The 23,933-nt window shown below is 40.4% G+C and overlaps 6 protein-coding genes and 1 non-coding gene across 7 annotated transcripts in view; 6 read left to right on the top strand and 1 right to left on the bottom strand.

The window, feature by feature from the left end:
• Positions 1-432: 432 nt before the first annotated feature.
• Positions 433-1,485, top strand: LOC101307724. The gene is made up of 2 exons (XM_004287868.1): positions 433-720; positions 921-1,485. Exons 1-2 carry the CDS (start codon positions 549-551, stop codon positions 1,448-1,450), a joined length of 702 nt encoding a protein of 233 aa, XP_004287916.1. The 5' UTR covers positions 433-548; the 3' UTR covers positions 1,451-1,485.
• A 5,229-nt stretch (positions 1,486-6,714) lies between these two features.
• LOC101293932 (beta-amylase-like) lies at positions 6,715-9,890 on the top strand. Its single transcript, XM_004289103.1, has 8 exons — positions 6,715-6,921; positions 7,468-7,536; positions 7,664-8,062; positions 8,136-8,300; positions 8,393-8,656; positions 8,749-8,958; positions 9,237-9,476; positions 9,568-9,890. The coding sequence occupies exons 1-8, from the start codon at positions 6,715-6,717 to the stop codon at positions 9,772-9,774; spliced, it is 1,761 nt and encodes a 586-aa protein (XP_004289151.1). The 3' UTR covers positions 9,775-9,890.
• Positions 9,891-9,952: 62 nt separating this feature from the next.
• LOC101293636 (pentatricopeptide repeat-containing protein At3g12770-like) lies at positions 9,953-12,085 on the bottom strand. The gene has a single exon (XM_004289102.1). The coding sequence runs from the start codon at positions 12,083-12,085 to the stop codon at positions 9,953-9,955; it is 2,133 nt and encodes a 710-aa protein (XP_004289150.1).
• Positions 12,086-12,254: 169 nt separating this feature from the next.
• Positions 12,255-12,327, top strand: TRNAA-AGC. Its single transcript has one exon. It is a non-coding gene; the product is annotated as a tRNA-Ala (tRNA).
• A 1,301-nt stretch (positions 12,328-13,628) lies between these two features.
• On the top strand, positions 13,629-17,933 carry LOC101293347. Its single transcript, XM_004289101.1, has 6 exons — positions 13,629-13,793; positions 14,580-15,204; positions 15,288-15,723; positions 15,811-16,007; positions 16,335-16,570; positions 16,740-17,933. Exons 1-6 carry the CDS (start codon positions 13,629-13,631, stop codon positions 17,931-17,933), a joined length of 2,853 nt encoding a protein of 950 aa, XP_004289149.1.
• Positions 17,934-19,800: 1,867 nt separating this feature from the next.
• Positions 19,801-20,979, top strand: LOC101293046 (mediator-associated protein 1-like). Its single transcript, XM_004289100.1, has 2 exons — positions 19,801-19,893; positions 19,954-20,979. Exons 1-2 carry the CDS (start codon positions 19,801-19,803, stop codon positions 20,977-20,979), a joined length of 1,119 nt encoding a protein of 372 aa, XP_004289148.1.
• Positions 20,980-23,117: 2,138 nt separating this feature from the next.
• The window catches only part of LOC101307430 (gamma-terpinene synthase, chloroplastic-like), a 5,845-nt gene continuing 5,029 nt past the window's right edge, over positions 23,118-23,933 (top strand). Inside the window, exons 1-2 of the mRNA XM_004287867.1 lie at positions 23,118-23,364; positions 23,495-23,718. Of these exons, the coding sequence (XP_004287915.1) occupies positions 23,176-23,364; positions 23,495-23,665 (360 nt within the window). The 5' untranslated portion in view covers positions 23,118-23,175 and the 3' untranslated portion in view covers positions 23,666-23,718. The remainder of the gene's footprint in view (positions 23,365-23,494; positions 23,719-23,933) is intronic.

Raw genomic sequence — 23,933 nt, 5'->3', positions numbered from 1 at the left:
TAACAGCTCCATAGTTTCTTTGCCTCTTGCTTTACACAAATAATCCTTCCAGACGTGGGTTAGATTATCAGATTAGGTATATATATTCACCTACTAGACATGAACAATAAGTGACCCTCTGCTTTTCACATGCATGTCGATCATGAACCACTCCCTTTTGGACCATTCTACCTCCTCTTGTTTATGATCCAATAATATACTACTGAGTTCTTCGCCACAGTAAGCTTAATACTTTATCGTTTACAAAATAAATTAAGAAGATGATGAACACTAATTAACTATATAACATGCGTTGAGTGTATGCGCTTCAAGTAATTCCTCCAACAAATCCATGATCAAACAACCTGTCATGATACTGATCAACCAACTCAAACAACTAAACCATAAACTAGTATTATATATCATCACTCTGTAAAGTCCCTAGTTCTTCTCTATATATTAATTTCAAGTTCCTATTCAACCTACTTATAAGTTACATCTTTGTGTCCGAGTCTGCATTGTTCATTCTGATTTCCTCCCTCATTTTGTTTCACTAATTGAAGGAAAATATGGCTGTGCCTACAAGGACAATATTGATGAGCTTTGTTATGATGAATGTGCTGGTTGAATTGGCCGCGGCAGCGACTTACACAGTTGGTGGTCCAAATGGCGGGTGGGATGCATCTACCGACCTGCAAACATGGGCGTCGTCGCAAACATTCTTAGTCGGAGATAATCTAAGTAAGTTACCTTCTACCACATACGTCGTACATAATAGATGACAGTCTAACAATATAACATATTTATAGTGATGTTTTCTCTAATTTTGATTTTCCAGATAAAACTGTACAATAGTGTAATCAATCATCCAATATCATTGGAAAAAACATTCTACAAGAAATTAAGAAAAAATATTTCTGACTTGGTGGCAATGGACGCAGATTTTCAGTACTCGCCTAGCCATAATGTGCTTGAGGTATCAAAGGCAGACTATGATTCTTGCCAAGGAAGCAACTCAATTCAGGCTTACAGTGGTGGCAGCACTACTATCCCTCTCTCTTCTGCAGGGAAGAGATACTTCATTTGTGGAACAATCGGACATTGTAGCCAGGGAATGAAGCTTGAAGTTGGCACTAGTCCTGCAACTACTTCTGCCCCTCCACCAACAGCTTCTCCAGCCGTGAACCTCGCTCCACAAGGATCTCCTTCGGCTACTCTACCGCCTTCCTCGGACACTCCTTTGGCCTCCTCTCTTGCTCCAGACACTTCTGCTGCTTCACCCTCACCTGCACATTCACCAGAACTTGCCTTCAGTCCTACGCCAACCGCTGTTACCATCCCTGCAACTGAATCTCCCACTTCCATCTCTCGAACCGGGGCTTCCTCAGAACCATCAGCTGCTTCATCGCTTAACAAAGGCGGTCTCACTCTGGGATTTGGTATCATGATGATTCTGTTTCTCGCCTTCTAAGCTTTTAAGCAAGGAAGATTCTTCAGGATGATCATTCCATGATGTGTTTCTGATACAAATTTTCATGTGCATTTTAATTCTAAAGTTTGTGTTGCACGCCTTAATTCGCATTCGGGTAACAACTTACTAAGAAGCCTTTGTATTCAAAAGAGAGAGCAGCCTAGCTATACCAATCCACGAACAATAACCACAAATCCGTTTGCAAATTGAAATTACATGTACTGCAACAACTGCTTAATTTCACTGAACTTTCTAGAGGTACTGTACTGACAAACATTCGAATTCGCAATGAACCGAGCTGCAACTTATTATACATTCCAGATTTTTGAATTTTAACCCATAATTATCGATGTATGTGGTAATATGTTTGAGTTGGAAACACAGAATCCCAACTGCCTAAAGTAACAAATAGTATGCAGTAGTGAGATGCATTACCATTGTTTGACCAGAAAGCTAGCAGACAAGCCCAACTGCAGCGCTCTGATTCAACTACTCTGTTTTGTTCTATTTAACTGCTGTATATAACTATATATAGCTAGTCTGTTCAAGTTGAATTTTGCTTCAGAATAATCAGATATAGCTAAAAATCAAATTCAGGTGCTCTATTGGAGAGAGTTTACATAAGAGAGATTTTAGAGTGATCATAAGAGGTGAGCTTGATGGTGTTGGGGCCTGCACTTTGTCATTGGGCCTATGTTAACTTTTTTTTTTTTTTTTCTGCTGTGCTTTCTTGCCTGAAATAAGCCCCCTATCACTATTGGATAGGGCGATGTGAGTTTGATCCCGGTATGCGCACTGCCTGGCCTTGTGAGGTGGTTGTTTGTTATGAAATCCTCCTCCTCCTCCTCCTCCTCCGGGGACAGATTGAAATAAAAGGTCGCCGGATTTGATTATGTGCGGCAACATAGTATGAAAACTGCACTATTTGTAATGATTGTCCTTGAATGTAAGTTGTCTTGTCAATAATTTCATCGGATATAACTCCATTTTCATGACGAAATAATTCAGAGTCTTGCGCTGTAATTGTCGGGAAACTGTAGAGCCTCTATCGAACATCATCTTACATTCTTAAGCCTTCTGAGACCAACAGCCAAACCCAGGTCTCGCTATCTTCCCTATATCTACATACTTTTCCAATTAACAAGTCGTAAAGACAAAAGAGCCTCTTCTTAATATTAATTTGGTGCGTGCCCTAATAATAAGCCAAATCAAATAAGAATTAGAGAGTAGAGAAGAGAGGGACATGATCTGATGATGGGTCATCGTTCCCTACTTGTGTTATTTGGTGTTATCTGTAGACTGTACATGTGATGGAATCTAATGTTGCAGCTTTACAGGTTCTCTCTTGGGTTTTGATGGCACTGGCAGACTGGCACTGCCCAACTCCTGACTGATAACTATACCGCAGTCGTACAAATGTGAAATATTGTTACATTCCCAGCACAAAAGAACAAATCCAATCATAACCTTAAAAGGAAGAACAACGTCTACGTTTCCAATACTATCATCACTAACCTTTGAACAAAAATGCACTTGCGATTCATGATACGATCATCATCACAGTCCAAAACTCCAAATGCACTTGTGATTTCATGCGCTTCTCGATCATTTGAAGACATTTCAAAGAAGTTGTCCAAACTGATTAAGTAAGAACGATATCAATACTATGTAAAAGATGTCATCCAACTTTATCCAAGGTGTAATCAAGGATATCGGAGGATTGAGAAGAAATTCGACTACTAGTGTATAAAAATTATGGATCGAACATGAAAATACTCAATTTAAAGTTTCTAACGCATCTAGCTAGTTTTTTTTGTCAGTTTTAAGTTATTTTAAAATGACGAATCAACAAACTATATAATCAGGCCTAAACGGCCTTGTTTTAGACCGTATATAGTGAAGGTTTGAAAATTCCCTAAACGCTACAATGAGCGAATAGTGCAAGTCGTGTATGTTTCAAGTGTGTATTTCGTCTGTTTCAAGTCGTGTATGTTGTTATTGAGCGAATAGTGCAAAACGCAGGCAGAAAAGAAAACAAGTTAGACAACGTAGTCAATGAGGTGATTGATGACAATTGACCAGCATCGGAATTGACGAAACACTTCATCACTGTAAAAACCAACTTCCCTGTACAGAGAAGGAACACTGAACTCTCATAAAGGGAGTGACAAAGATGCTCTTCCTACTTCCAAATCCGCCATTACAAAATTCACAACAACATTTCTATATACAAACTAACCAAATCAACTCAACCCATCATCCACGATCCATCCAAGAATAAAATTTCAGAACAAAAGAATTCAAAGGCTGCTGCTTTTAACTAGAAAAAAGAAGTAAAAAAAAATTGCGGCAAATGTGTAAGAATCTGAGCTGCTAAGCATGGACAGGACCTGGTGTCGATTGTACATCACTCGGCGGACTGTACGGCGGCGCTGCCAACGTAACCGGCGGCGGGGGCTGATTGGAAATAGCGATCGGCGGTGGCGGATTGGAAGCAGTTATTGGCGGTGGCGGATTGGAAGCAGGGATTGGCGGCGGTGGATTGGAAGTCGGGTCAGGCGGAGGTGGGGTCGGAGTGGAGAACGTTGACGGCGGAGGTGGGCTGAAATCTGAGGCGGGCGGGGTGGGAGTGGAGCTCGGTGGAGATGGGCTTAGTGTGGGGTTAGGTGGGGTGAGAATGGGATCGGAGGTAGAAGTGGGGGAGGGAAACTGGAGAGGGGAAGAGTCGGAGGAGCTGCAGGAGTCGCCGGAGCATTTGTGGGACTTGTCGTGGAGGCCATGGCGGAGAATCCCGAAACCCAAGACGAGGCCAACAACAACAAGAACTGTGACCACGAAGATGAAGATCTTTGTAGCTTTGCCAACATAACACATTTTTGGGTTTGTTTATGTTTCTGTTTCTGTTTCTGGGTTTGAACTAATGTATCAGAAGAGGGTAAGTCTGGAAGACTGGCAGAGAAGAAACTAAGAATGGTGGGACTGCTGGGTCTGTCTCTAAAGTTTGGTTCTTTTTCGTCGTCTTCTCATGGCGGTGAAGAAGACGAGAGAGGAGAATGGGAGAGAGGATTAGAGAGAGAGAGAGAGAGAGAGAGGAGGGTAAGCTCTTGTTGGGGTTGGGCACGTGACGGGCAGTAGTCATAGATTGGGGGCAGTTTGTTCATGCCATTTGCCAACGCCAAGTGCATTCATTTTCATTTGCTGTTTCTCCAACTGACCAGTAGCTGCGGTGCTCTTTTGCATACTCACTTTGAACACTATGCCCTTCTTTCTTCATGGTATTCACTAGTTCACCGTTCGTGTAATTTTCATGCTCCAACTCCGGTTTGGCGAACAGCCGACAAAAGTTATATAGTACTCCGAAGTATAAAAATTTTAGTCAAGAATTATTTAGATTAATCATCGTTTTCGGTATTGCTCTAATTTCCTGGTGTATCAAAATGAGTCTTTGACATGTAAGCGAGTTAAATCCGGGGGTATAGTAAAGTAAAGGCGTTGAAGAGGATATATTGGTAGTCGAGCCGGCTAAACATGTCTGCTAATAGTGCCAGGTCATTCCTAGGAATGGACCAGGATTACTTGTTTTCAATCAACCCCTAAGTTTGCCCTTTATATACAATCTTGCTATGATGCTTCGTTAACCATTTTACTCCATTTCATAGCCTGTTTACCCTTGTTGGTTGAAACAAAGTCAAACTGTCTCTGCACCAACACTATAATTGAAAGTAGGGTCGGCTCTAGGGTGGTGGTGCTGTTATTTTGAAGGGTGAAACTTAGTAATTTCTCATTTAAATTTTCACAAAGTGGTTATAATTACAAGATCAATCTTGTTCATGGTTTGAAATCTTGTTATAGGCGCTAGTTGAGCGGTGAGCAGGTTTCTAGAGCAACCAAGTCTCTAAAAAGATCAAACGGGAAGGCAACGCTCGAGGAAAGAGGAGCAACTGAGAACCCAAACATAATGTGAAAAAGAAGGTAAAGAGTGGACAAGGGATATACAAGGTCCCGTTGAGCAAATAAAATTAGTTTCACGCCAAACATGACAGAAAGTGACTGAGGTAAACTAGTGTGTGAACTTACTCGGCTCCTAAATACCTTGAAGGATCAATTTGATGCGTCAAGGAATAGACGAGGTCCCGTTGAGGGCGTTAAGCAGGATCTTGGAATCACCTTCAATAGTGAGAGCTTCAGAAGAGAAATGCGATAGATGGAGTCTTGAAAAAAAAAATAATAGAGGAAAATTATTGAACCGCAATGGATGAAACATTGCATATTTGAGGATACTTCAGTAAAAGGAGCATGGTCTTCAAGAAGCTCCATAACTCTAGTCCACTAACCTCCAATACACTCAGAAAATATAAATGAGTTTGGATAACTAAGCCCAATTACGGGAAAAAAAGACACTAAGCCCATATGAAGGCAATAGACACCAAGCCTTATCTTCTTGATAGAGGATGGAAATGATATAGTTTAGAAAGGAAAAGAATGTGACCTCCAGTTTTTGAAAATTTTACAGCTCTTTGTAAATGATCAGGCTGTTTAAGTTAAAAAAAAAAAAAGAAAAAAAAAAAAAAAAGAAGACAATTTACATACTTTAACAAAAAGCTAAGTTCTAGCCCGGTTAACAGTGTAATAAAATGTCGCTTTGAAGATGGAATGTTGAGCTTTTCTAACGACAGTGTCATGTGATATGAAAGGTGAGAATGTAATCAGTCCTTTAACGAAAGAATGCAAAATAAAAATTTCCGTCTTTTTGACGGTTCTGAATACACCTTTTCCTCTGGTTCATTTCTTCATTTTCTTGTTCTTGTCCTTCAGCAGAGAAGTGTACAGTCCACAAAAAATAGAGAAGAAAACGACTTCAAACTTGGAAGATGACAATAATCATAAGAAGCATGGCTAGAAAACAATGTGGAGTTGCATAGGTCTACCCGTTTCGTATCCACTGCTTTCTCTTTCCCTTGCCAACCAGTGAACCAGAGGTCTCTGGTAAGATGACTTCCATAAACATATATATTCCCACCACCTCCAGAGGCTTCAAACACCTGAAAGCAAAAACGATAGACCGTACGGTTAGACAACCAATTGCACTAGTTCACGTTTGTTCTGCGGATGCAATAGCTCCCTTGCGATCAGAGCAGAAGAAGATCGAGGAGTTTTTTCTCGGCCCTTTTAGGCCGAAATAGGCAAGCAAGTATAGCATTGTTGTTCCTGTACCTTGAAAGTGACCATAAGCAAGAAGGGAGATAAGCCATTGTGGTGTCACCATGGCAAGCACAACTCTAGGTACTCTGGGAGCGACAACTAAGCTTCATCATGGAAGGTACTTGTGCAGAGATGTACCATTCCAGAATCTACTTGGAAGTGCAGAAGCAACAAATAAAGCATGGAGGGAAAGATCAAATAAGAGTGCTTCCACATTCATCACAAGTCCTCGAGCTGTGGCATCTGAAATTTCCACCACACAAAGACAGGTAAGCAACTGCCTCACAATTACAATCTTCTGCTGTAAATCATTTTGCTATGAATATCTGATGGCCTGAGACTGAGAGACTAAAACAGACATAGCAGCATTTGTTTAAAACATTAAATAGCTAACCGCTGTTGGGCTAAAACGTGCATGTGGCTAAATAATTGGTAGAAACCAAATGACTTTACTGGCCTTAGTCATTTTGTACATTTGTATAAAACAGTAATAAATGAAATAAAAAAATACATTTTAAGAAAAAAAAATACATGCAGTTGGAAGTGGTCCTCATGGCCATATGGATGCATATAAGAATGGCAGATATAAGACATATAAACCCCATGAACATGTTTTAATGCAAAGATAAGGTGCTAAAGAAGTTTTCTTTTCCTTGTTTCCATTATCAAGATATTTATATAATCAACGACCAAAATAAAAGATATTTATATAATCTATACTATAAAAGGAAGCAGACTCAAGTAGTAAGTTGTACCAGTTCCAACATCCATCCTTACAGATATATCAAGCATAAACCTCTTTCTTTACAATGCAGGATGCACCTACACTCACATACAACGAGAAGATGCTCGCAAATTATGTGCCAATCTTTGTGATGCTCCCTGTAAGTTGGAAACAACCTTTTATTTCACGTGTGTGTGTGTGTAATTGTGTATGCAGTACACTAGTCCAAAGTGATGTTCATCACCCAGTAAAGTGCTAATACTTCTACAAATATTCACTTATACCAGTTGGGAGTTGTTACAATTGATAATGTTTTAGAAGACAAAGACACACTCGTGAAGCAGCTGCAAAAACTGAAGGAAGCAGGTGTTGATGGAGTAATGGTAGATGTGTGGTGGGGGATCATAGAATCAAAAGGGCCAAAACAATATGACTGGAGTGCTTATAGGAGCATGTTTCAAGCAGTTCAAGAATGTGGACTGAAATTACAAGCTATAATGTCATTTCACCAATGTGGCGGGAATATAGGAGATATTGTAACCATTCCCATTCCCCAATGGGTACTTGATATAGGAGAATTGAACCCTGATATCTTTTATACCAATCTCAAAGGTAACAGGAACCGGGAGTACCTCACTTTAGGTGTGGATAACTTGCCTCTCTTTAATGGAAGAACTGCTGTTGAGGTAAAGATGACAAATATTTCAATATCCATTGTTGAAGAATTTTCTCGGGTATATACTAATCGTTGTATTACAGATATATAGAGACTACTTGAAGAGCTTCAGAGAGAACATGTCAGATTTTCTAGAAAGTGGACTAATTATAGACATTGAAGTGGGACTTGGCCCTGCAGGAGAGCTCAGATATCCCTCTTATCCGGAAACTCAAGGATGGGCTTTTCCAGGAATTGGGGAATTTCAGGTGAGACAGATTTGAATGATTTGACAATTCTATCATCCTGGCCCTAATCAAATAATTTTAAGTGAAAATGTATTATCTATCACGTATTGCAGTGCTATGACAGGTATCTCAAAGCAGAGTTCAAAGAGGCTGCAACAAATGCTGGCCATCCTGAATGGGATTTGCCAGATAATGCAGGAGAATACAATGACACTCCTGAATCTACAGAGTTCTTCAAATCAAAAGGGACATACCTTACTGAGAAAGGGAAGTTCTTTTTGACTTGGTACTCTAACAAATTACTGAGCCATGGTGATCTCATCCTGGATGAAGCCAACAAAATTTTCCTGGGCTGCAAATTAAAGCTAGCAGCAAAAGTAAGAAACTTCATATGAGCAGCATTTAGCCATTTACCATCATTCAGACATTCACCAGTTGATTAAAAATTCATGCTTGAATACCAAAACAGGTCTCTGGAATCCACTGGTGGTATAAAACTGATAATCATGCTGCGGAGCTTACTGCAGGATACTATAATTTGAAAGATAGAGATGGGTACCGACCTATAGCAAGGATGCTGTCAAGGCATCATGCCATTTTGAATTTTACATGTTTAGAGATGAGGAACTCAGAACAAAGTGCTGATGCCAAAAGTGCGCCTCAAGACCTTGTTCAGCAGGCAAGAACTAGAAGTTTATCAACACCTGCCTTCAATTAAAGTTATACTACCAGTGAAACCGAAGCTCTAGCTAAAACATATCAATATGTGTCTTACTAAACATGAAGCATGAAGTCTTCAATTAAACATATAGAAAGTACGAAAAATAGTTTAGGTTTTTTATTCTGGTGTAAAGTGTACAACGAATTTCAACATAAGAAAATAAAATTATCATTATGATGCATTCAAATAGTACAACTGCATACCTTAATAACAACAATTTGAACATGCATGTGCAGGTTTTGAGTGGAGGTTGGAGAGAGAACATAGAAGTTGCAGGTGAAAATGCACTTGCAAGGTACGACAGTGCGGCTTATGACCAAATTCTTTTAAATGCTAGACCAAATGGTATCAACAGAGATGGCCAACCAAAAGTAAGGATGTATGGGGTGACTTACCTCCGTCTGGTGGATGAACTTCTACAAAAAACGAATTTCGATATATTCAAGACATTTGTAAAGAAGATGCATGCTGATCAGGTAACCTTGAACTTCATATATGTGCCTTCAGAATATGCTCTTTCATGGTAACAGATTTATCCATAATGTTATTTCTACTTCTTTTCTGCAGGATTACTGTCAGGACTCAAAAAAGTACAACCACCACCTAGGTCCCTTGGAGCGTTCAAAACCAAAGTTCTCGACTGAAGATCTTCTGGAAGCAACAAAACCAGTGGAGCCATTCCCGTGGGATGAAGAAACAGATATGAGTGTCACCGGTGGTGGTGGTGGTTTACTTTCTTATTTGATAAGCAAAATCCTATCTTTATTCAAGTGATACAACCAGCCAAGTCGGAAAAGAAGCAACCATCCATGAACAAGTTGTTGGATCTGGATAACCAATAAATTGGCATAAAGTCGCAATGCCACCGCAATTCCAGATGTCTGCTCCCTGAATAAAAGAATCTGTGTATCCCAAGCAATGAATGTACAAATAATTTATGAAGAAAGACCAGTCACCAATAATCACCACAAGAACAAATTCCATCTCTAAAATGGTGGAATCTATGGTTATCTCGCATTATAATCTCTCGAGTTGTAAACTTAGAAATCATTTTCGTTACTGTGTGGCAATCAACACAGACACGAAGATTCTTGGTGATCCTGATTGTGGTCCCTGGACTTGTGTTAATAAGGGCAAATGCAATTGCCAGTCTCTCACTATGATCCCAAAGCATCTTCTCCTTTACTTCCTCTTCTACATCATACAACACGGAAGTGGTATCAGGCTTGTATCCAACCTCCCTGAGTCGCAGGTTCAAGTCTCTTAACTTGGCATAAATGTCTTCTGTTTGTGGGTGTGATTTATCCCCCACTAGAAACCGATGAACCATCTTGTCTAACTCCACAAAAGTGCAGCCAGGTGGTTTCTTCAGTCCCTTCTTTCTCACCATGGCTCTCACTCTTTCAACATCATCCCATCGCTTCTCAGCAGCATAGATATTGGAAAGACAAATGTAACTACCCACTCCTTTTGGGTTCATTTCAAAAATCTTCTGTGCTGAAATCTCTGCCAGTTTAACATTTCGATGTAGCCTGCAAGCAGAAAGAAGTGCAGCCCATATATCACTGCTGGGTTCTACGTCCATAGTCTTAATGAGTTCATATGCTTCATCTAAGCATCCTGCTCTGCCGAGAAGATCCACCAGACACGAATAGTGAGCAACTGTTGGCTTTACTCTATATTCTCTGGTCATTCTATTAAACATGTCTTTACCCTCATTGACTAGGCCTGCATGACTACACGCTGTCAAAACAGAAGTAAGAAGCCCCTCATCAGGAGTAAATTTGTTTGCTATGAGTTCATGATAACAAGAGATAGCCTCTTCTCCCCTCCCATGAGCTCCATATCCTGAAATCATAGCACTCCAAGAAACCAAATTTTTTCTAGGCATGTCATAAAAAAAACGACGCGAACAAGACAAACTTCCACATTTAGAATACATGTCTATTAGAGCAGTTCCCACCATGACATTTGCACCAAACCCTTTCCTAACAAGGTATGAATGAACAGACATTCCAAATTGCAAGGCGCTGATCTGATCACAACTAGTAAGCACAGTCACAGTCGTCACTTCATCAACCTCAACACCTTCCACAACCATCAGACAGAAAAGCCTTAAACTTTCAAAAGCATCACCACTCCTCTCATACCCTCTGATCATAGTATTCCACGACACGGTATCCTTCACTTCCACCCTCTCAAATAACCTCCTCGAATACGCCACACATCTGCACTTCCAATACATTTCAATAAGCGCATTCATCAAAAACTCATTCCACACCTCACCACCATTCAGAACCACATACGCATGAACCGCCTTCCCCAGCTTCAACGCCACCAACTCACCACAACCCGAAACCACTCCCAACAAACTCGTCCCATCCGCCCTCACTCCAAACCTCCCCATCCTCTCAAACACCGCCAACGCCTCCCTCGGATCACCATTCCTCACATACCCCGAAACCATCGTGTTCCAAGTAGTCAAATCCCTCTCAGGCATTTTATCAAACACCTGATATGCATACCCCATCTCCCCAAATTTCGAGTACATTGCAAGAAGGGCATTGCCCACATAGAGATTTGAAGCGAACCCACTAACCACCACCTCACCATGAACCCTCTTCCCGATTTCCACAGCCAACAAATCACCACACGCTTTAAGAACAAATGGGTAGGTGAAATTGTCTCCCTTTGAACCCAAATTGACCATTTCACGGTACATTACAATCGACTCGAGTCCAAACCCGTTACAAGCGTAGCCCCTGATCATGAAATTCCACAAGAATGAATTTTTGAACAAGACAGAGTCGAAAAGCAAGTGGGCTTGGGGCATTTGACCGCAATTGGCGTAAAAAGCGGCGAGTTTGGTGGTGAGGTAGGTGTTGTGGAGGAGGTTGCCGGAAGTGGCCATGAGGGAGTGGAGCTTCTGGCCTTTTGGGAGGGACTTGGTGTTGGTGAGGGACTGTAGAATGGCTCCGCATCGGAGAGAGGTGAAGGGTGGGATGAGAAGTTGATCTTTGAAATGGGGAGTGGAGGTGCAGAGTGATTTTGTGAGGAGTTTGAAGTTGAGATTGGCGTTCATCATGATTTGAGGATTGAGATCATGGGAGGAGTGAAGCTTCACAAAGACTATGGCAGTGTGTGTAGAAGAGCGCAGAGATTTAGACTAGAAGGTGGCGGGTGTTTCAGTTTCAGTTGAAGTCTCTAGGTGTTATCCATTTATCAATAAAATTTGTGAACCAAACAACATTAATGGGGATGTAGCTCAGATGGTAGAGCGCTCGCTTAGCATGCGAGAGGTACGGGGATCGATACCCCGCATCTCCATGCATTTTTTTTTTTTCCCTCTTTTGTATGGGAAGGATTAAGAGAGGATTTTACATTTTTTTTTAAGAGGATACAGAAAGAAGTCCTAAAATTGCTGCTATACATGCTTTATCGCAATGCTGGATTCTCATGTTCTTTTTGTCCACCCTCGTAAGCAATGCCTAAAATTAAGTAAACTTTCAAATTACAGCGTTAGAATGAGTTATTGGCCTGTTTCGCATAGAAACGTTATCACATATTTGAAGCTTGTCACTTTGATTACCAGGGTATGTTACTGGAAGATTAGGAGTTTGGAATCACTTTGATTAATAAGGTATTTTATCAAATTCTAACTCTTCCGCTTAACTGGAAGATCATGAGTTTTTTTATAAAATAAGTATGAACATACGTTTTATCTTGTTTTCAGTTTCATTAAGTATGAGTGGACGTCAATCAAAATCTCAAAGAAGAAAAAAAATGAGCTCAATGAGCTATTACGCTTGGATCTCAGAGGTTACTACAAATCATACATATAGGAGAGTAAATTTAGAAAAGCAATCCATATAGAAGAAACAACCCTAAGCTCGGCCAAACTTATCAATCACCTACCCCCTACGTTTCGCTCCTATCAAATATCAAATAACTCTAAATTTACTAAATTTCGGGACAAAACATCATGAGATCACGTTTTTTGAAAGAAAAAATAAAAATAAAAAGAAAAGAAATTGTAGAGCTAGGATGGAAATAGGAGGGAAGAAGAAGACCAAAAAGTCCATGACAACCATGGGCGTCCCACATTGTTCTCCGCACGTCTACCTTACTCTCTGTCTTTCTCTTTCTCTTTCTCTCTCCTCTTAAACCCCCCGAAAATCAAGAAACATCCCTAAGACGAAAATCTCTGTAACAGAAATCACATTTTTTTTCAAAAAAAAAAAAATCCAACAGAAAAATCCTCCTGGGTTTTTCTCTCCGGCCGGTTTTCTGGGTTTGCTTGGGTCCGAGCTCTGCAACCACTCTGCCTTCTGATTCATTTGCATGTTGGTCTTGAAGGCTTTGCATGTGTCATCCTCCTCCACGTTTCAAAAACAGAGCAGCATATCTGATATTGAACCCTCATTGATCTCAAATTGTTGTTGTTGGTTCTTCCCCACATGACAACTTCAACGTGGGTTGTTCCCAGATTGAGCTGAAGAAGAACGTCGGGACCTCGCATCCGAAACGTTTCTGTTGGACGGCCCCGGCCGTGGTTGGAAGAGTGGGCCGTCGAAACGTTTCTGTTTTGGTTTGGCGGGAAAAAAAGAAGGATGAAATGAAAAGGTGGGATGGTGATTTGGGAAGGAATGCAAATGAGAAGAGCGAGTTATGGAGTTTTCGTGTTTCTGCTCTGTGCTTTGGTCATTGGGGCCTCTGAGGGAGTCAGGAGGACCAAAGAGACGTTTTACGGAGGCGATTGGGTTGCCCATGAGGACGAGATAGATGAAGACATGGTATGCAAGATCGAAATTTTGTTTTCTTTTTTCATATATTTATGTGCTACAATTTTTCTGCATTTCATAAATATAGGTGTGGATTATGAGTTTGAAGGTTGAACCTGTTTGATAACCATTTTGTCGATTAGGAAGATTATTCTGTTTGTGGAAGTATTTTGTCAATGTAATGAAAAAGAATGGGGGCATAATTTGTTTTTGGTTAGTTACATCTATGATTCAAAAATAGGGATTCAACTTATTTATATATATTAGAGATATTAGAGACTTGTTTCTTCTTTCTGATGTGTGTTCTTTGGAAAGAAAGTAGAGAGTAGAGACCTTGGTTGCTAATGGGGAAAACAATTGTGCATAGGTGACTTGGTTTGTGTTCTTTGATGATTACATGAAGAAATTGATCGATTTGGATTTTTTTGGTTACTTGAAAGTTCTTAGTTCTACATAACGCCAAGCTATCCCTTAACCTGCTCTTCATTAATCATTTGATGTTTTCCGGAGGCTCTAGTGAAGGTAAGGGGCAACGGCTCATAGAAGTAGGTTCATGTAAGGTATATGATGCAATTGATGTTGACAGACAAAGATTGAATGAACTAATTATTAAATAGGAAACTAAGAATCATGGTATGTTTGCCATGACCACATTTTGGCTGGGTGAGAAATGAAAGGTGCAGCAAATGAAAGAGTGAAAGCACGCTTTTGTAATTGTTTTATTGAAGTCATTATAATTTGTACTTCTTATCCGATTGCATGATCATGAAATCTATTTGACTAGATATTTGATTGCAGGCAGAGCAGGTATGGTACCATTGCAGGAGAGAATTGATAGGTGGGATAGATGGGGTGGAAGATCTTGACTTGTATATTCCACATGAAGCAGCCAGCGAGTCGGAAACAGTTTTTTCTTCGAAAAGCAACATACACAATGCGATTTTAGTTCTTCCTCCTCATGTGAAACAAGCACTTGTTGATTGCTTAAGAAAGAAAGGTATTGTGTTTCATGCTTCTGGCAAAAGGGATAGTCCCAACAACTGGTTGATCAACTGCTTTGAGTGGCTTTTAGGTACGGAAATTGCTCCTAGAAGATATTTGGCCAGTGGTTCCCCGGAGAAGAAAGCACCATCCCCTGCTCCGAAAAAAACACCAGCACCTTTACGTTCACCTTTTAAACAAAATGGGAAGGGGAGTCCACCTGCCAAACCGGGAGGGAAAGGAGGTGCTTCAAGTCCACCATCAGATAACAGTATGAGTATGACCAAAATAATTTTAATTTCTGTGGCTTCAGCAGTGATACTTGTGGTTGTTGTACTGCCGGTCTGCTGCTGTTGTATAAGGAGAAGGAAGAGGAGAAAAGTTGGTCCGAGATATGTACGACCGAAGGATGACAGGCCTCTTCTCTATATATCTTCTGCTGGTATGCTATTTTGTGATTTCTGTTATCTGACTTATGATCACCTTCAAATTATAAAGCAAGTCACAATCTTTGTAACACCGCAGGTTCTTCACAAGTGTCCAATAGTGTAGGTTCAAGTAGAGAGTTCAATGCTGGTGGAAAGGTAGGAAATTTGGCTATGAAAAATGGAAACGGAAATGGAAATGAATCTTCTGAGGCAAAGTCAGAAGCTACAACAGGACCACCCAACCCTTCAATACCACCTCCTCCTGGAAAAGCAGCTCCTCCGCCTCCTGGACCACCACCTCCTCCTCCTCCTCGTCCTCGCCCACCCCCACCTCCCAAAGCTGCACCTAAACCCATTCCTGGTATAGGTAAGGCCCAAATTCCGCCTCTAGGAAGCCGCAAAGCAAGTGATGGAGATGCTGATGTTGGAAGTGATTCTGGAAAGACCAAATTAAAACCATTCTTCTGGGATAAGGTTAATGCCAACCCTGATCAATTGATGGTCTGGCATGAACTCAAAGCAGGATCATTCCAGTAAGGCTATGACTATTATCGTGAGCCTAAATTTCAACTGATAAGCTAATTTTGGTAACTCCAATTAACATTCCAAATTGTCTCCAGGTTCAATGAGGAGAAGATAGAGTCTCTCTTTGGTTATGCTGCAGGGAACCAAAGTGAGCGCAGAAAGGATTCACCGTCCATGGAACCTGCAATCCAGTATATCCAAATTATTGACAGAAAGAAATCACAAAATCTATCAATTCTTCTGCGAGCATTGAATGTGACAACAGAAGAAGTTGCTGATGCCCTCCAAGAAGGTGATGTATCTATCTCCCCCTCCCTTATTCCTTACCTCCTTTCATCCATTCCTCCTTAAAACAACTTTTCTGTAACCTTAGATATATTGGTTTGAAAGGGAACGTCTGTTATGTTTTCTGTTAAAGAAATGTTGGGAAAATCAATAATTATATGTACAAAACTTGATTTTCAAGTTACCTAGAATAAACGCTATGAATACTGATTTTTGATAACTATTAGCTCCTAACTATTATCTTGTCCTGGATAATCGACTAGTATTGTACTCCTAAGAATTGAGTCTTTTATGTTTAAACGCATAATCGACTTACATGTATTCACTGAATCAGGTAACGAGCTTCCTGTGGAGCTCCTCCAAACCCTGCTGAAGATGGCACCAACTTCAGAAGAGGAACTGAAGCTTAGGTTATACACAGGTGATGTTGCTCTACTAGGCCCTGCAGAGCGGTTCCTCAAAGTCATGGTTGACATACCATTTGCATTTAAGCGGATAGAGGCACTGCTCTTCATGTGTTCCTTCACAGAGGAGGTCTCTAACACTAAAGAATCCTTTGCAACTTTAGAGGTGAGACAGTAGAGCTTCTTCTGTATTTTTTCAATAAATTCCTAGTTTAGTAGTTAGTCATGTGACTCATGTTCTGTATTTATTTTTGATAATCACAAAAAAGCATCGCTTTAGTACTTATTTTTTCATGGTGTATTATCTAACTATATAGCCTCGTCTCTATTGGCAGGTTGCTTGCAACAAACTCAGGAAGAGTAGGCTATTCCTAAAACTTTTGGAAGCTGTACTAAAAACTGGCAACCGAATGAATGATGGTACTTACCGTGGTGGTGCAATGGCGTTTAGGCTTGATACGCTCTTGAAACTGGCTGATGTTAAAGGAACTGATGGCAAGACCACTCTCTTGCATTTTGTCGTTCAGGAGATCATCCGTTATGAGGGCAAGAAAGCTGCCCGCAATGCCAGAGAATCGGGCCAGAGCATGTCCCATATGAGTACACAGGAGTTTGTTAAAGAAGTTGGTGAGGAATCAGCAGAGCACTATCGTAACCTTGGTCTTGAGGCTGTCTCAGGTTTAAGCGATGAGCTTCAAGATGTGAGAAAGGCAGCAGTTGTAGATGCTGATAGCTTAACTGCAACAGTTTCAAGTCTTGGCACAAATCTAATAAAAGCTCGAAACTTTGTAGAGACCGACTTGAAGAACAATCTGGATGAAGACAGTGAGTTCCATCGGGCACTAGCCAGTTTTTTGGAGCGTGCAGAAGGAGAAGTTACATTTCTTCTGGAAGAAGAAAAGAGGATAACAACTCTTGTGAAGAACACAGCAGATTACTTTCACGGGAATGCAATGAAGGATGAAGGTATTCGTTTGTTTACTATCGTACGTGATTTCTTGGTAATACTAAACAAGGTATGTGCTGAGATCAGAATGCAAGAAATGAAGCAAAAGAAGACGAATTCCAGGAAAGAGGCTCTCGCAGAAGCAAGTTCCAAGAAACATGCTCTTGCAGAAGCAAGTTCCAAGAAAGAAGCTCCCGCAGAAGCAAGTTCAGAAAACCAGTCACAACTGCAGAAGGAAGAAGCAAGTTTAGAAAAGAAAGAAAAGCCTCCCACAGAAGATGGTTCAGAAAAGAAAGAAAAGGCTCCCACAGAAGATGGTTCAGAAAAGAAAGACAAGGTTCCCACAGAAGCAAACTCAGAGAAGAAATACAAGGCTCCCATAGAACCAAGTTCAGAAAAGAAAGACAAGGCTCCCACAGAAGCAAGTTCAGAAAAGAAAGTTAAGGCTCCCACAGAAGAAAGTTCAGAAAAACAGCCAGAAAGTCGAAACCCATCTTTTGATCGCGATTTTGGTCGACGACTCTTTCCAGCAATTGCAGGACTGCGAATAGAGGACGATTTCAGTTCAGATGATGAGGCTTGAGCTAACTCATGAGCTGCCATTTTGAATAGGTATAACAGAGTTTTTAGAAAAAGGAAGCATGCATATGTTTCCCTTGTTTAAATTTATGAATATTACATATGCTTTGGCTCTGTGTGCAAGCAAATTAATTTGATGTCAAGTAATGCAATTGTGCTATAAATTATATAGGCAGAATGAAACTGTCATACTTGTTTTGTATATTAGAAGACAATTAGTGGTTGTTGAAGTCACTAGTAATTCCCTTTTTGTGATGTACATAACTACAAGCTATGTAATCACCAAGTTTTCTTCTCTACTGGTATTCACTATTCAGATGACCTGATGAACAGATGGGACCTCCCACAATTGATCCATTTCAGAGATTCTATCCGGCAAGGCGCAAACAAACTTCATTTTTGAGATTTGTTCGTCGAAGATCATTTGTGTCGACAGAGACTACTGGCTGAAGTCCTGAAGAGGGATTCCAGAGCTCCGTAGGCAAATTTTGTCTTTCAATTTTCAAGTGTACAGAAAGAACTGTAAATGTAAATTCCGAAACAACACTAACAAACTGTTTTGCTATCCCTTGTCAATTTACTGTTTACAGTCTCATACGAACCAAATGAATCTAGTTTTGGCTTTTGAATTTGTATATCGTTGGAAGTGATGAATTGTAATACTGGTTTTAATTTTGCTTATTCCTTTGGAAAATTGCTTTGTGATGTGTGATCGATTTGCTACTAAACAGTAAACAATGAAATGCTCCTGATGTCTAATCACAAGGTGTTCGAATATCAACGTTCGGTAACCATGAGATACCCCATTACACTCAATATTTGGTGGACAAAGACATTATTTGATAAGCAACCAAGGAACCAATAAATATTTGCGTTTAGAACTCATCAGATAGAAGATGCACTATCTTTTTACATCTCATCAACCATTACAAGGTAGTCTAGTTCTTACCTAGTTAGATGTGCCTTGGCTGGTCCTCAATTTAAGTTTGAACCTTGACATTGTCAAAAGTGGTCAGGCGAGGAGTTGCAATGTTTTGTTGGTTAATCGGGCCCTCATTGGATTTGTCATCGGGTCTAGGTGTTAAAAAAAAAAAACCTTCTTACATCTCATCAAAAGCGCAACTCATGTGTCAGCTTATGTGATATATACACCACATAACTTTTCGTTTAATGACATAATTGTGTCACATAAGCTAACACATAACGTCTGTTCTAGATGGAATACAAGAATCTTACGTGTTAGCTTATGTGATATACACACCACATAAATTTTCATTTAATGACATGGTTGTGTCATATAATCTGATACGTAATGTTAGTTCTATATGAGATACAAGAAGACAGTTCGCTTAATATCATTTCATCAATGCAGTAAAAACTGGAAGCAATATAAAAGAATGAAGAGAAAAAACACATGGTCTTGTTTAACTTGCAATGTGGTTTTAGACCAACATGGTCCACCAAATGGCTTAATCTTATCGTAGACGCCTCTCAATCTGAGCTATCTAATTTGTAAGGATTTAAGCTTTTAATGGAAATTCACCAATTTCCTATTGCATCCGGAAAATTAAAATTTAAACCCATCCGCATTAGGTTTTTCAAGAAAAATATTGATTGTCCAAAAAAAAAAAAAATATTGATTGGAAAATAGGAAAATATTGGACATTAGATTTTCATTATTGGACCCAAAATACACCAGAGAGAGCATAATCCAATAGGTTTGAGACACGGCACCAGATTCCTGGTCAAAACCCTACTCCAACCTCTCCATATATAAAATAAGCCTCTATACTCTCTTTGGCAGCTATACCTTGATTTGAAACCCCTCGAATTCTCTGCTCCGATATCAAGAATCTCTCTTTTTCGCTCCTATGGCTCCCAAGCGCCTCCTTGAAGACCCTCCCGCTGCTTCCTCCATGGAGGAAGACTCCGACGCCGAGACCGTGGATGAAGAAGAGGAGGAGGTACAAAACGACGTCGTTGAGGACGAAGAAGAAAAATCTGGTGATGAGGAGGATGATGAGGATGAAGAAGAAGACGACGATGAGGAGAATGTGACTGCTAATAAGAAGCCTCAATCGGAATCTGCCTCCGACGCCGGCTCCGAGACCGAGTCCGACGCCATGACCCACTCCCCAACCGCTTCCGATTTCACCGTCAAGCCCATTGTCTCCAAGCCCATGAACGACTCCCCCGCCAAGCCCACCAGGAAGACAGCTGCTCCGGCGAAGCGCGCGGCGGAGAGCGATCCCAATCCGAAAGACTCCAAGAAGAAGAAGAAGGGATCCAACGGCAGCGGCGAGGATGAGGAGACCAAGAAGGCTGGCCGGCTGTGGGGCGAGGATGATGAGATTGCGATATTGGAAGGGATGATTGAGTTCAAGGCCAAGAATGGGACCGACCCGTCTAGCAATATGGGCGCGTTTCATGAATTCTTGAGGAGGAGCCTGAAGGCTGACGTCAACAAGAACCAGTTGATGGATAAGGCGAGGAGGCTGAAGAAGAAGTACTACCTCCCCAATGCTGCTGACAAGGGCGAGAATGTGTTTTCGAAAGCGCATGAGCTGAAGTTGGTTGATTTGTCAAACAAGATTTGGGGGGTTGAGGCTAATGGGGGTGGTGATGGTGGGAAGAACAGTAAGAAGAAGCCGAGGAAGAGTGCCAAGGCTGTTGCTGTTGACAACAGCGCTTCTCCGGTCTTGGCATTGCCTGTTTCGTATGTCCCTGCTGAGAAGAGTGCTGAGAAGAAAGTGGAGAAGAAGGCGGAGATGAATAATGTTGCTAATGGCGGGATGGAGGCTGAGTCGGATGACTTGTTTTGGTCCAAGTACCCATTCCTGAGAGATTCTTTGCGGTTTGGAAAGTGGGATGGTTTGGAGTTGGTTTTGATGCATGGAATGCCTTCAATTGGGAGCTCAAAGGCCAAAGAGTTAGATGATAGGTGGAGGAAGTTGCAGGTCTCAGAGATGGAGTTGGTTGCCAAGAAGCTTGCATTAGAGCATGAAATGACTAAGTTTATATTGGATTCGATGAAGTCTCGAAAGGAATAAAGGCTTGCTTGGAGGAGGTAACTCATGGTTTTGGTGGAGTTTATGTTGATATTTTGATCTGAAAACTTAGTAGTACTGGTTTTCCTGGTTTTCTTCTGATGGAGGGACTGTTTTGTTTAATCCATGGGTTGCAAGCTTTCTTTTTTGCTATAATACATCTGTTACATGGAGAATTGGAGGCTTATTTATCTATAATTTTATTCTAAGTAATTTTCCCTGACATTATAGTGGTGCATTGATAATATGATATTGCTATCCTTTTAATTATTTGACCTGGTTTGTGCTCTTCATTTGCCCGTCATTTGTAGTCCTAATCCTTAATTCCAGGGTAGAAAATAGGAGCTACTAGCCTAAGATGACCAATATGCTCTTGGGAAGATCTCTGCCCTTCCAAAAGGGGTGTCAATCGTTCGGACCCTATAGTCCCATACTTGGATGTGTGATCACATAACTCGCTGCCTTATATTGCTTTGCCATATTTTGTGGCTCATGTATGTGTTCCATGTTAAACCTTAAGGTGGGTTTCAATTCTTCTGGAAAAACAGGATAGGAGTAGAATGTGACCTAGTTTAACCGATTAAATTTTGTTTAGCATTCACTATGCGGTTTCCTGTGTTACAGATCCCTTGTTGAGTAATTAAGATAGCAAAGATGTCCCATGCTGCTTAGATAGCCTTTCTTTGTCATTCTAGTGTTGTATTTGCTGGCTCAATTTTCAGGCAAAATCTAGTGTATTTCTTTGCTTGTGGCTTCTGTTTCAGAAGCTAATATGCTGCTGGCTAAAGTTTGTATAAAGTATTGTGCCCTCTATCAGAAGTTTGAGGATACTCGAGTATAACTTGGGCACATTTATTAGGCCATAAAGTGCAGTTTCTGTCTATATTATTTTGTGTGTCGTGTTCACTGTTGATTGTGGTTCTCCCCAGTTGAATAAGTTTGCTACTTGTTGAGCTGAGCTCCCTCTTGTCAGTTTTAATTGGCAAATCTACCATTTTGAGCTTTTTCTGGCTTTAATGTTATTGATGGTTCTTCTGTGTTGAATATTTCTGCTACTTGTTGAGCTGTGCTCCCTCCTAAACAGCTTTTCAGTTTTGGTGTGGAACTAAACTTTAGCTTGGTAGTTCTGCCCTGATGAATATATTTCTGCTTCTCTTTGAGCTGATCCCCCCCTAGACAACTTTGGCCTTTGCCATAGTAGTTGCTGTTATAACATTCATTCTTAGCTGATTTATATGACGTAGCTAGCTTTGGATGAAAGCCGAGCAGTACTTCACACATTCTACTTGTGAGAAAATGTTTGTTTACCTGAGATTTTGAATAAGCTACTAAATGTTTCTTACCTTCACTTGCACATACTTGTAATATTGTCTGAATCAGAGATACCAGCAGTGATAATTATTAGTTCGTCTTTGGTTCTACATCTGCTCCTTAATTGCTAGCCCCATTGCATTTGATATTTAAGATGATGATTTTTCAATAAAACCCTGACTTCATATGTACTTCAGTTCATAGGTCGCCGAAAAGGATTGACAAATTTGTGACTGTGTAGCTAACTGTATGACCCAAAGTACTCTGATAGATCAGTTATCAGTACTAGAACATGAAGATCAATTTACTATAATATATTATAGTTGATCAAAAAATGGGCAGAGAAAGTCATCAGTGTTGTGACTTGTGAATCATGTGATGGTAGTTCTTAATTGTTAATGGTATTGCTTAAAAGTATTGTAGAGTATCTCAATCGTAATGACCTCTCAGAACCTCTTTGATTTTTCTTCTTTTTCTGGTGATGCTCACGCAAGACTACAATTGCACATTTGCACATTTGCACTATGCCTTTTAGACACACTTCAAAATAATTCTCCATTGGTGTCTGGTCTTGCATTGTAGACCCACTAAAATTAATTCTCCACTGGTGTCTTGTATCTTTCTGGGTGTCTTGTATCTTTCTGGGTATCTTTTATCCGATCACCTAACGAACTTGAGTTTCACGTTGAGAACGTTCCCAGTTGTAAACTATTTCACACCCGAGAAGAACAAAGAATTTTGTATAAAAACAGGTCGAGGCAGCTAACTCTGCTCCACTGATTCTAATCAAATCCTCAATCCAAAGGAACAATAATGAGTCTTCTGTTCTGCTCCTCCTCTCCCTCAATCTTGTTCACAAAACTCACTAGGGCTACTAGATATTTAAGAATGCTAATGCCAGCACCGGCACTGGTGCATGTACATCATACAACAGCAACAAAGCAATCCTCCTTCACCCTCTCAAACTCGTCAGCCAAGGTTATTGATCCTCCGGTAGCTCATCAACGCCGACTAGCTCAATATCATCCTACCATTTGGGGTCCCAAGCTCATCGATTCCTTCTCCACTCACTACACTGTACATTACTCTTTTCTCATATTATTTTGGTTGACACATACTCTGGCAACACAATAAGAGTGTGTTTGAACTCACCTATCTGACGTTTCTAACTGTTAATTCATCTATGTTTTTGTTATTATTGTTGCAGCATGAATCATATGCCTCACAATTAGAGGGTCTAAAGCAGAATGTTTCTAGAGCTTTGGTTGTATCAAGTACTAAAGGCGATGCTTGTTCGATTTTAAAGCTCATAGACTCGATGCAGCGGTTAGGAGTAGCATACCACTTTGAAAAGGAGATCCAAGCAGCTATCAACTGATATACTGGGCATCCATCATAACACGACTTACAGATGATTTGGGCACTTCCAAGGTATATATCATATTCGTATAGATGTAACATATTATGTTAGGTGATACGTGACGTATTATGTCGTCAAACTTTAAATCCGAACGAAAAACTTGTATAATGTACATTTCACAAAAAATGGAAGATTCTAATATAAATACAATAGGGTCTTTGACAACATAATGTGTTGGACTGTCTTACCAGACTTCACCCTATGTACTAATCCTTATTTCTTTTCA

This window comes from Fragaria vesca, linkage group LG1 (genome assembly GCF_000184155.1).
Source record: "Fragaria vesca subsp. vesca linkage group LG1, FraVesHawaii_1.0, whole genome shotgun sequence".
Classification (NCBI taxonomy): domain Eukaryota; kingdom Viridiplantae; phylum Streptophyta; class Magnoliopsida; order Rosales; family Rosaceae; genus Fragaria; species Fragaria vesca.
This window is presented reverse-complemented; position numbering and strand designations above follow the sequence as displayed.

Bases quoted from the DNA above. Each gene is read 5' to 3' on its own strand.
- LOC101307724 (XM_004287868.1), top strand. From the start codon at position 549: ATGGCTGTGCCTACAAGGACAATATTGATGAGCTTTGTTATGATGAAT. The intron at 721-920 runs GTAAGTTACCTT...CAATGGACGCAG, and splicing joins CTTAGTCGGAGATAATCTAA to ATTTTCAGTACTCGCCTAGC.
- LOC101293932 (XM_004289103.1), top strand. From the start codon at position 6,715: ATGGCAAGCACAACTCTAGGTACTCTGGGAGCGACAACTAAGCTTCAT. The intron at 8,063-8,135 runs GTAAAGATGACA...GTTGTATTACAG, and splicing joins ATGGAAGAACTGCTGTTGAG to ATATATAGAGACTACTTGAA. The intron at 9,477-9,567 runs GTAACCTTGAAC...TCTTTTCTGCAG, and splicing joins AGAAGATGCATGCTGATCAG to GATTACTGTCAGGACTCAAA.
- LOC101293636 (XM_004289102.1), bottom strand. From the start codon at position 12,085: ATGATGAACGCCAATCTCAACTTCAAACTCCTCACAAAATCACTCTGC.
- LOC101293347 (XM_004289101.1), top strand. From the start codon at position 13,629: ATGGTGATTTGGGAAGGAATGCAAATGAGAAGAGCGAGTTATGGAGTT. The intron at 13,794-14,579 runs GTATGCAAGATC...ATTTGATTGCAG, and splicing joins ACGAGATAGATGAAGACATG to GCAGAGCAGGTATGGTACCA. The intron at 16,571-16,739 runs GTGAGACAGTAG...CTCTATTGGCAG, and splicing joins AATCCTTTGCAACTTTAGAG to GTTGCTTGCAACAAACTCAG.
- LOC101293046 (XM_004289100.1), top strand. From the start codon at position 19,801: ATGGCTCCCAAGCGCCTCCTTGAAGACCCTCCCGCTGCTTCCTCCATG. The intron at 19,894-19,953 runs GTACAAAACGAC...GAGGATGATGAG, and splicing joins TGGATGAAGAAGAGGAGGAG to GATGAAGAAGAAGACGACGA.